The sequence below is a fragment of the Carettochelys insculpta genome, chromosome 12, assembly GCF_033958435.1.
Source record: "Carettochelys insculpta isolate YL-2023 chromosome 12, ASM3395843v1, whole genome shotgun sequence".
NCBI classification, from domain to species: Eukaryota; Metazoa; Chordata; order Testudines; family Carettochelyidae; genus Carettochelys; species Carettochelys insculpta.
Genome location: NC_134148.1, coordinates 25,320,731 through 25,332,774, shown reverse-complemented (window position 1 = coordinate 25,332,774; position 12,044 = coordinate 25,320,731). Strand labels below are relative to the sequence as shown.

At 40.4% G+C, this 12,044-nt stretch overlaps 2 protein-coding genes across 4 annotated transcripts in view; one reads left to right on the top strand and one right to left on the bottom strand.

Moving 5' to 3' along the window:
* The window catches only part of GALK2 (galactokinase 2), a 99,164-nt gene extending 95,346 nt beyond the window's left edge, over positions 1–3,818 (bottom strand). The window contains exon 1 of one of the 2 annotated variants that reach the window (XM_075007230.1): positions 3,673–3,818. The gene's annotated coding sequence lies outside the window, so the exon portion shown is untranslated. Of the gene's footprint in view, positions 1–1,735; positions 1,753–3,672 lie in introns of those variants that run through there. The other variant, XM_075007231.1, reaches the window with a different exon arrangement.
* A 179-nt stretch (positions 3,819–3,997) lies between these two features.
* The window catches only part of COPS2 (COP9 signalosome subunit 2), a 31,297-nt gene continuing 23,250 nt past the window's right edge, over positions 3,998–12,044 (top strand). For both annotated transcript variants that reach the window (XM_075006764.1, XM_075006763.1), the window contains exon 1: positions 3,998–4,073. In XM_075006764.1, the coding sequence (XP_074862865.1) occupies positions 4,020–4,073 (54 nt within the window). In that variant the 5' untranslated portion in view covers positions 3,998–4,019. The remainder of the gene's footprint in view (positions 4,074–12,044) is intronic.

Here is a 12,044-nt window from a genome sequence, read left to right as displayed (position 1 = left end):
GTCACCCTTCCCATCTACCTACCTTGTCCTTTTTCAGGAACCTCTTAGGACAGGGGTCTGCAACCAAAATAGCAAGAAGAGCCCTTTTTTCCAATTAAGTAAAAAACTCAATAATTCAAGAGCTGCAAGGCATGTGAATACAAGATGGTCCTTAATAAATAACATCAAACCATACTTTTTGTAACCCCTATTTTAAGAACAGCGCACACACAATGATTTTTAATGATATCAATATTCTATTTCCTCATACTTTACGTGTTTGTACTACTGTCTTCCTGACTTTCACTCCCAAACTTTCTCTTTCTTTGGAGGATGCTAAAGGGAGTTATCCAATGTTTTGAACTCACATATTTAGATTGGAGTTGTTCATTTTTGGGCTTTCAGATGTTCACCGTTTATTGAAAATAATCAGGAGGTTGGGTTTTGGGGTTTTTTGGTTTTTATTTGCAGTTATAGCATTGGGAGCCACAAAGAAATCCTTAAAGAGCTGCATGTGGCTCCAGAGCTGCAGGTTGCAGACCCCTGCCTTACGAACTACACTTACTATGAGAGGTTAGGGACAGTGGAACCTGCACTCAGGAAAAGGGTTCTTTCCATTCCTGCTATTTTTAACCCAAAAGAAAAACTGTGTGTGTGTGGGAGGGGGTGCCCTGTTCTCAATCTTTGCAGACTCAACGAATTTGTGAAGACACAATGATTCCACACAGTTACATTTACCATTGTCATTCCAGCGTTACAACAGAGGGGCTGGTTTTCAGCCCTCGACCTCCAGGAGGTATATTTTCATGTGATAATACATCCATCACAGTGATGTTTTCTCAGATTTGCAGTAGGAGCAGACCATTGTCTCATTGAAATGTGCCTTGTTACAGAAAAGGTTGGGAACCACTGAGCTAGATCTCTACATTTCATGGGTGTGGCCAAGTTTTTCCTTGTTCCCACAGTCTGTTTATGGACACCAATCATGGCTCTCAGTATTTTGTGCTGTTATTTAGCTCTAATTTACCCACAAATGTCTTCTACTAACTCAGTATGCAGAGGAAGTGTTGGTAATGCAGCTAGACAGTATTGACCTCCCATGATTTGGCAAATTCTCTCATTCTGCACCAGTCAGGTCCCAACGATGCCAGACTAGAGATGGTCAACCAGTACTAGTAACCTCTAATTTCTAAGTATCCATTCCTGAAGGCATGGGTACATTATTATGAATGAGCTAAACAATAAATCAAAGTAAGACAGCAACACCCCAAATTAAATTCCAGAGTAGGAACAGGTTCTTAAAACACCATGCAAGCACCACAAACCAAGGACCATATGAATTGAAATAACATAAACTAAGAGAAAATAAACACATATTGAAACCAATTAATACCACAAATTATTTTGTATAAATTAAGGGGGAAAATTCCAGCACAGTAGGCATGAACATATGAGATTTGGAATATATGGAACTATGACCACAGATCTGTTAGTCAAGAGGTGTAAATTAAGTAAAAAAAAGAAAAACATACATGAAAGGGAAACGAATACACAGAAATACACAGTACATGCATATCAAGCAATGTCATGTCTTCTATTATTTATTAGCATGACACGTCATATATTTTAAAGGATAGCATTTGTTTGCTTCCTAATGTTTTCACTTTATATTGTCACTGTATAATCCTTTATTTCAACAATAATCATTCAAAAGATCATACACTTTACAGTGTGCTAAAAGTGAGTGATTTCATACCTTCTTTGACTTTGTATTATGACGTGTCAAAAGAATTTTGAGGTGTTTTCCCTCCTCTTGATTCACACGAATCAAAAACAGGCTGTGCTTGGCACAGCAACTGGTATTGCTTGGTGGCTGTGTGGAAGTAATGGGAGTTGTAGAGTGCTGCCTAAATCTACCAAACCTCATCTAGCACACTCCTGCCATTATAAAAAATAACAATAAAGAATAATAGGTTAGCTTTTAGAATATAGTGTGGCAGGGGAAGAAAAGGCACTACCAGAATATCTCCTTCCCTGTGTCAATACAGGAAACCCTCAAGTTATGTGGGGTTGTGGTCCTGCAATGCCCACATAACTCAAATTTTTGCACAAGTCGTGGAGGAGATGGGAACCAGACTGCTGGTTGGTTTCCAGTTCCCCTCCACTATCGGACCAGGAAACTGAACAACCCACCAGGCAAGTTAAGAGCCACTTTCCCCGGCCTTCCCCCAGCAGCCCAGTTGTCAGGCAACTTGAAGCCATGTATATCGAGGGTTTACTGTAGATGAATGCTTTATGCAGGGGGAGGGAAGGAGGACAGTTGCATCAGAAGAGGCCCAGAGATGTTAAGACAGAATAAGGAAAATAAAGCTCCTACAAAACAGAACCATGGGAAAGGGTGTGATAATACATGTTTTATGTGTGGTTTTATCTAAATTTTTAAGTGGAGAGGATGAAGAAGTCACTATGCACTAAGAGTGAAAAATGTGAGAAGACAGACCAAAACCATATTGAGAGATAGTTAAAATTCACTTATTTTTTTAAACCAATGCCATGAATTTCCTCCCATACTTTTAAATCTAAGCATTGACATTCTCATGCCCTCTCTCCAAAATAAGTCTGCCTATATATGTGTTTTATACACATATTGCCTAAAAAGTGCTTTGGGAAGGCTTCTTTAGAATGGAAGGCATTATGTAAATGAAATACATCTTAGATTTAGTGGGAAATACGTTTTGTGCAAACTTTCTTTTTTGAGCTTACACCCAGAGAATGCTTAGATGTTATAAAATTTTCCCCAAAATAGCATGGTGAATTACTTCATTTTAGAAGGGCCCAATTTTCTTGATCTTTAGAAGGCTTAAGAGTTCAAGAAATTTTACTGAAAAAATTCCTTGCTTAAATTCTCTATAAAAAACCTCAGAGCTAACAAAGGTTACCAAAAGAAGGAAACAACACAAAAGCCTCTTACTATTGATTAATCAGTTAATGCACATGAATCATTTTGAACTGAGAAGTGGGCAATAGCTTGAATCCCCAGTTTGGGCTAGTTGATTTGCCTCCGGAAACGTGCAGTGGATAATTTAGAGCAAAGAAACTCTGGGCCTCATTCTGCCCACACCCTACTGTAAATTAGGAGCAGCTCCAGTGAAATCATTGATATATTGATATAAGACTAGGATAACTGACCCCAGAATAACCTTCTCTGTATCTCAAGGTCTTACATTTATGCCTATTTGGCACAACGCCATTGTGAGGCCCCCGTCCCATTTCTGGACAAACCACAGAGCTTCTCAATGATGGGCTCTGGGGACACAATGGGCGGGGGAAGTATAGGGGGCAGCCAAGTTACTCTGTATCTGCAAAAACAAGAAGTGCTGGGGCACCTAATAGATTAACAGATATTTTGGAGCATAAACTTCCATGGGCAAACACCCTCTTCATCAGATGTCTGCTGAAGCAGGTCTTTGCCCACCAAAAATTATGCTCCAAAATACGCCAGTCCCATCGGGGGAGAAGCACTGTCAGGAAGGGCTCTCACGGTAGGAGACAGCCCTCTCCTTAGGGTCCTCCTCATTGCAGTGGGGAAGAGTGCTGCCCTTATGGGCGCTACTGCTCCACTAGAGAAGCTAAGGGCCTAATACCCCAGTGCTTTAAAGTGTACCGGGGCGGGGGGAGGGAAGGAGCTGCTACCTCTATGGGTCCCGCTGATTCTTAAGAGGGAGCTATATTGTCGGCGGGCCCTAGGGCTGTCCGCGGCGTGATGGAGTGTAGCGATGCCGAACGGAGGCAGCCCCGGTTGACCAGGTTGCGAAGGGCACAGCCGCGGCTAGGGGCGGAAGCTCGGTGCAGCCGCTCTTCGGCTCCGTGTCTCGCCGGGCGGGGCGAGCGGGGGAGGACAGAACTTCGGTTCCTAGCTGAGCCGAGTCACATTGGGCAGAAGCCGCGGAGGCTTGTGGGAGAAGGAGGCTGGCTCCGGGTCTCTCCTCCCTCCCCTTGGCCCCCTCCTTCCCCTCCCCCCCGCCCGTCCTCCGGCCAAGATGTCTGACATGGAGGATGATTTCATGTGCGATGATGAAGAGGACTACGACCTGGTGAGGTCTGGGAGGAGGGCGCGCGGGAGCCGGGTGGCGATGGGTTTCTGTGCCGCGGGGCCCCTCCGCGGCGCGTGTCTCTGCCTCGGCCCCTCTCGGAAGCTGCCTCTTCAGGGTGCAGTGACAGGACGAGTTTGGCTCCCCATTCCCTCAGGGGGCAGGGGAGGCAGAAAATGGTGAGGGGGGGAGGCCTGCCGTTGGTTTTGGACCAGGCCGAAGTGGGGTTTATGCCTCCTCCCCCCACAGAGAAACGGGCCTCCTGAGCCCGGGGAACTTAGTTAGGCCCCAATTGCCCCTTCAGGCCCAACAAGTCAGGGCCCCTGTTCCTTTGAGCTAGGGTCGGGGGAGGAGGGCAGTGTGTGGTAGTTCTTTTACTTTTGGTCAGCAAAGTGGCTCACACGAAGTAAAGGGATAGGTGACCCCTGGGCTGGAGGAGGTTTGTAATCATGTTCTCGGATCACACTGTGGGAAGGAGGCAGCAGAAGGAGCTGGGCTACAGATCTGCCTTCTACATAAATTACTTCAGGTGCAGTATAATAATATGTTTATTATTAACTTATTTGCTGCCTAGGTAGTAGGGGTTGCTTTTGTAAATTGCAAGGTTTTGTTGGCTGTGTTTTGACCTTTATATTCGTGGCTGGTACATTAAAATATTTTTATTTAAAAATACGAGAGGGTTTGACTGGGGGAAATCTGCATTTAGTGGGGCTATTTAGCTTCATAGTGAGCCTCTGAAAATTGTTAAAAGCCAACATCCCTTGTGAGGAGTAGAAACATGCCTAAAAGGGAAGACTTAGCTGTATTGACGAATGATGTTTCGACCAAAATATGTTCGCTGTATTGTCTAATTAGTCTGAATACAGTGTTTTCTGTGCCTTGACTTTTGTAAATTCTGGGTAGAATGATAACATTGAGCTTTTTTCTTTCTTTCTTTCTTTCTTTTTGTTAAGTGAGATGAATATTCTGTATTCCAAAGGTTTTTTTCTGGAATGTTTATTTCACTTAATATAGACTAGAACCGAATTGCACATATTGTTTAATTTTGTAAATAAACACCTAACATCTCAATTTTTGAGAAGAATTTCTGTGTAGTAAATCTTGAAGTGTTAGTTCTTAAATTTTAACTTTTGTTCAGTATCTCTTCTCATCAGTTTTTGTTTGGAGCTGCCATATGTATATGGTTGACATCTAAAATATAGAAAAATTCTGCAGTCCAGTCTTATGCCTGGACTTTTTTTTTTTTTAATTGAGATGGTGAAGTTTACCTATAAATGTTGTCTTTTAGCCTTTTGCTTATCACATAAATATGAGTAAAAAGTGTTTTTAAAAAGTTTTTAAATGAAATTGAGCGTAATTGTATGTATTATAAAATTGAATTTTTTCTTATTGAAATATTCCAGTAGATACTGTGGGTCACTTTGCTTCATCATTTGGCACCCATTTTTCATAAACAAGTTTATCAAAACAGAGTCTATTTTTAGAACCATGAAAACAAGCACATTGGGTTAGACCAAAGCCCAACTAGCTAAGTATCCTGTCTTCTAACAGTGGCCAATGCCAGGTGCTTTACAGGCAAAAATGAACCAAAAAAAAAAAAAAAGGTAATCACACAGGTTACATCTACACTACAGCAATCTGTCTACAGAAACTACTGTTGCAAGATATCTTCTGACAAAACTTGTGTTGACAGATTGAGGCCAGACAGCAAAGCAAATCGAAAAAAGCAGTCTGCTTTGTTGACAGAGAGCGGACAGACTGCCCAGCCGTTTTCTCAACAGAACAGCCGACCGGAAGCACAGCAGGCAGGGCTGCCCCTGTGACCCGGAAGCCCTGTCTATTGACAGAGGTCCCTCTGGAGAGTCCACATGGCTTTTTTGTCAACAGATACTGTCGAGAATAGTGCCTCATTCTGTCAAATTACCATCAAAAGAACACAGTTTTAGTATGGACGCTCCGTGAATTTTGTCGATGAAACTGGCATTTTGTCAACAAAACTCTCACATGTAGACATAGTTACAGTGTTTTGTATATTTTCTCCGTGTTGCAGAATAAAATACCAAATCATTCTTTATGTGTACAGAATGATATGCAACTTGTATTTTTGAGCATTTAAAAAAAATTGAAGATTATATTAACAAGCGGTATCGCAAATGTAGGCATGGTATAAGTCAGCTGCGGTTGAATTTTAGCTTTTTATGCTATGTCTGAATTTTAGGCTTTATTGTCTGTCCATATTTTGGGATAAATAACTATTGTTTCTTCTCTTTGAAATATCGTCTGTCACAGAAGGAATTTTCTGAATTCTCTTTCTCATCGCTGACTACAAATATACACAGAATTAACTTTCCAAAGGAATTTTCATCAGATCCCTAAACACACTTTAGCAACTATTTCTTTAAAATAGGATTTGGAAGGATTCAGATTTTATTGGTAAATATTGGTGTTGCATCCAGCTACACACTGACAACATATACGATCAGTAATAACATTTACAGATAGGCAAAATAAGAAAAATGCTGCTTGACAACTTATTAGACTCAAAATTCAGTGATTTGAACTTCTGGTTTGGACAAATGGACTAAGGAACGAAGAGTAAAAACAAGTATGATTGGTTGATTTAAGCGTGGCTTATTTTATATATTTTTGATTATAAGATAATATAATATTGTTTTGTTAATATAATTATTATATATATTAATGTTTTAACAGCTATAAAGCTTTAACTTTTTGAATATTAATGTCTACTGCCATTAAATGTCTAATGTCCCCCATAATTTATTGAAAATGAGTTAATAAAATCTTTTAAAAAGATTAAAAATGAACATTTCTATTATGTCTATTATTACTGTCCCGTATAACATTTGTTTATAAAAAAGGAATTCTGCATAGCCTACTTAAAACACTGAAACTAAATAGTGACAGAGAGGAACCCGTGCTAGTCTATACACTATCAAAACAAAAAGCAGTCAAGTAGCACTTTAAACACTAGCAAAATAGTTAATTAGGTGAGCTTTCGTGGGACAGACCCACTTCTTCAGACCATAGCCAGACCAGAACAGACTCAGTATTTAAGGCACAGAGAACCAAAAACAGTAAGCAAGGAGGACAAATCAGAAAAAGATAATCAAGGTGAGCAAATCAGAGAGTGGAGGGGTGGGGGGGAAGGTCAAGAATTAGATTGAGCCAAGTATGCAGACGAGCCCCTATAGTGACTCAGAAAGTTCCCATCACGATTTAAACCATGTGTTAATGTGCCGAATTTGAATATAAAAGCCAGCTCAGCTGTTTCCCTTTCCAGAATGGTGCGATGGAAGTTGGAAGAAGAGTGCGGGGGGGAGCGGGGCCGGGGCGGTGGCGGTTGAGCCAGGTTCGGTGGGGGGTTGAGCAAGAGTCATGTGTGAGGTGGTGAGCTGGGCTGTGGAGGCTTTGAACCGGGGCTGGATGGGGGTGGTGAGCCAGAGCTGTGCTTGGGTGGTGAGCCGGCAGTGGGGTTGAACCAGGGCTGGGAGCGAGGTTAAGCTGGAGCCACGCTCAGGTGGTGAGCTGGCGGTGGGAGGAGGGGGTTGAACTGGGACTGGGGGGGGTGGGGGTAAGCTGGCTCCACGAGTGTGGGTAGTGAGGTGGAGCCGTGTTTGGGTGGTGAACCAGCAGGGGTTTGAACCAGGGTTGGGGGGAGATTGAGCTGAAGCTGTGCATGAGTGCTGGTGAGTCACAGCCGGGCACTGGGGGCGGTGAGGGATGAGCCAGAGCCGTGCGCGAGTGGTGAGCAGGGCTGGGGGCCAGTTGAACCGGGGGGGGAGGGTTGAGCCAGGGCAGGAGGGAGTGGGATTTTGAGTTGCGCTTAACTCGTGTTAATGTGAGTTAAGTGCAACTTGAAATTGTGCATTTCGAGGGTTTACTGTACTGAATCTTTTTTTCTGGAATATTTCTGGTATCCACCAAGACCTAGGACTTTATGGTTATTCAAGTATGGGAACCTAATGGATTAAAAATCTTTTGTTTTTATTTATTGCTTTCTAGGCCTTAACATTTTGGTCTTGGCTTCAGATGTTTGAGGAGTACCAGATTCAATTCAGTTCCCATTCACTCCATACAATATCATTGCACTTGCACCAGACCATATCAGATACTTCTAACTACATGTATCAGAGGGGTAGCCGTGTTAGTCTGTAGGTTTGAGAACAACAAGAAGGCCTGTGGCACCTAATAGACTAACAGGTATTTTGGAGCATAAACTTTCGTGGGCAAAGACACGCTTCATCAGATGCATCAGGTGTTGCATCTGGTGAATTGGGTCTTTGCCCACGAAAGCTTATGCTCCAAAATATCTCTTAGTCTATAAGGTGCCACAGGACTTCTTGTTGTTCTCGAAGCTACATGGTGTATCAAGTGCTTTTCATACCTAATGTGGTTTTTTGCTGTATGCATCTTAGCATATACAACATTTTTCTGGACTTTGTTTAAAAAAAAAATTGTTCATTTTCAGAAGAAATTCTTTCTCTGGTACAGAAATCCAGAAATATGCTTTATCATATTTCAGTTTTAGTAAACCTAGTTATTAGAATATCTCTTTATTAAATACTTAAGTATGGTTTTGTATATGTTTAAGCTGGCAGTGTGCTTTTTCAGTTCAATTGTACTACATTGTGTGTACTGCTATAGGATTTTATGACCATGGTTAATTTCATGATATGACATGATTCAGCTTTAAAATAGCCTTAGTGTGGATTTGGATTTTGAGATGACTAATAGTTAGCAAATGCTTTTTGGAGTTGCACTCTATTTAACTTTGCTTCAGTCTTGATTTTGACTGCCCATTGAGGGTACATATACGTATACTTGGTGAGTCAACATTGTTTTCATAGGAATCTTTTTAAAATTCTGGATTTGCATTATGGTGTGTGGTATTTTACTCCCCACGTGAAAGAGAGAGTTGGTATCTGGGTGATAGGGAAGAAATTCCACTGGGAAAGGATCATTTATGGTCAGCGTATATGTAGCAAGCAGCTATTCAATATTTTATTTTATTCTTGTTTGTTATGCCTTATTTACTGCACACCTTGCTTTGAATACAGAATTTTTTAATTTCCACATGAGCTATTTATGACACTCACTAGTCTAGTGCTTTGTGAAATTTAATGAATTTATTTTCACAATATCCAGTGAGGTAAAATGGTATTACACCTGTTTAACAGACGAAGACCTAAGGCACTGAGAAATTACCTAACTTTGGGTGCCCAATTTAAGTGTCTGTCAGGTGGAGTTCATTACCAGAAAGGCTTAGGGTCTGTTTTTTGTTTTGGTTTTGGTTTTGGTTTTGGTTTGTTTTTTTCTTGGAGTATTTAGCATTTTATAGCACTTTATATATTAGGAATAGCACACCCATCAACTTCATTTGCAGGGTGTGATTATTAAGCGCTTGTACAAATTGGGTCCCTGGTCCCTGACATTGAGCACTCAGAAAATGAGAAATACACAATTAGTAACCACCTCCTAGAAAGTGTTTTTATGTAGTTTGCCCAGCATCCCAGACTAAACACTGCGGTGCGGACTGGGATAGAATCCATTGTTTCAGGATAGCATTCAACTGCCCTAAACAACACTTTTATCCCCTGAACTCTCCTGTCACCTTCAGTACAAAATTTTGATTCATTTCTTGAACACCATCCACTCTAGATACTGAATGAGCCAGAAGTACTCTGGATAAAATAGCACGTAGTCAAGTAATTAAAGACATTCCAAATTCGTGGATTTGAGGAGCCTGGATCGAGGCTGCATGCATAGTTAAATTCTGTTATTTCTTAATTTGTGAGTGTTAGACCTTGCAAATTTAACTTTCTTTTAATGTGGTTTTGTACGTAACTTTGAGTTAAAAAGAAAAACAAATGTAATCGTATGGAACCATATTGACCTTCCGTATAGTCATCATCAAGATTAAAACCTTTCGATCTATACTGTGGCATAGACCTCTCTGGCTTGGGCTAACAAAGTAACTGATAGAAGTAGTAGGCTGTTACTCTCTTTGTGAACAAACCACTGTAGGGAGATCACTCTCGTATTTTGCCTGTAGGTTTCATAAATATTGTGAGCTAGGAAGGATTGTATTTTTTATCAGTAATTTCAATGTGCATGTGCAAACAGATGACAAAATATTTAATAATAAAATTACAGATAAAGCAAGAAAAATGCTGCTTGAGAATTCAAGTTTGACAGCCAGAGACATGGAGAACTCGTTGTGCAGATGTGTCTTGCACAGGATATAGCTAGGTTATCACATTGAAGTATTTTGATTCTCCTCTGGACAAAAAACTGTACATCTATTTTCACATGCAAAAATATTTTTTAGATAAGGAATAAATTCCTTCTCATCCGTTTCTCTTCCCATATCAAAGTTGCTATGCAAATACATTTCTCAGGCACAATGGAAGTTCTATATGAAAGTAAAACCTGTCTGTGTGGGAGAGGGACATTTCTAAGGGGGCAGTGTAAAACTGTGGATTTAACTCTCCCGGGAATTAAGAATCATCACAACCCTTACTGTTTTCTGCTCAACATTTAAGGTATATATCTTTGATCTCGCCTGCTTTAGCAAACACACAGCAACAGGCATATTGTTATTAAAGTAATAATTTTAAATCCTATCAGAAGAGACTGTTCCTTTTGGGAACAAACTGTATAGTCAAGTTACTTAATGCACTACTGGAAGTTGCCCAGATTTTAAAGGTGGGACAGTTTTAATTTTGTGTATATATAATTAACTGAATAGTAGAAGTGAAGAGTGCTATATAAAAACCTAGATAGAAAATATGTATTAATGTCAGTAAAAGTTTTTGTCCAACATTTGTAATATATCTTTGGTTATTTGATCTTTCGTCTATTTTAGTAATACAGTGTTTTAATTTGCTATAATATGTCTATATGAATTGCAGATAATAGATCTGTATGTCTCAGAAATAAGTAAGGGGACGATGAGGCTTTATGTTCTGGGTTGCTTATAAAAATTCAACTCAGACCAGTAAGGAGTAGGAATTGTGCTGGTCTATATGTAGTGAGCAGAGCCACTTGGATTAAATTGGTCATTCAGCATGTCTCCACTACTAGTATTCTTTGTTCCCTGTATGCTGTGGTTGAGGAACAAGCATCACGCTAGCCTGTCATTTGCTACCCATATTGCACTTGTTCTGTGGTTACATTTATTTGGACTTTTTATAACACAAGAGATTGGTCGTTCAGAGATTTAGACACCCTGATGTAAGTTTCAAAAATACAATTGCCAACAGAAGTTAACTCCCTTTAAAGCACAAAATATCCTCCTCCTTTCCTCCACACATACAACACTCAGCAGCAGACCATTCAGATAGATATACTCTGCAGCATGCTACAAAGGGCAGCAGACCAGGACTGCTTCTTCTGGAGCAGGGGACTTCTCACATGGAATGATGTGCAATGAGGTTCTCCTCTTTTAAGCTGTGAAGTATTAAGGTCAAGTCCTTCCTCTGTGACTGCATGGAACAAGAGAGGCAGTTCCTCAAACAGAACATCCATCTCTTTAGGGTTTTACGTGTTAATGGCAATACTTTATATTTGAACTTGAAATAGAGGAGTTCATTTTGCAGTGTGTAGTACTTAGAAAGCAATAAAGTTCACTGAGTGAGAAAAAGGCAAATGTAGCTGTGGTAACATAGAACACTTCTCTAGGATCCATTTCAGTGACTCCATTTGGAAAGAGAGTTATTTTCATTAGCAATGAACTGGAATATAATTTAGGATTTAATCGGTCTATACATAAACATTGTGCATAAAAGTACTCCTGTGAGACAGTGAAGTATTTGGCATTAAGATAAACACTTCCCACATTACAATGGGGAAACTGGCTTGTTCATGGACGTATATGGAGTCACTGTCAGAGATTGAATTAGAATTTTAAAATGTTTAGCTCCTAATCCATAGACTGGGTTTGGCAATAAACAG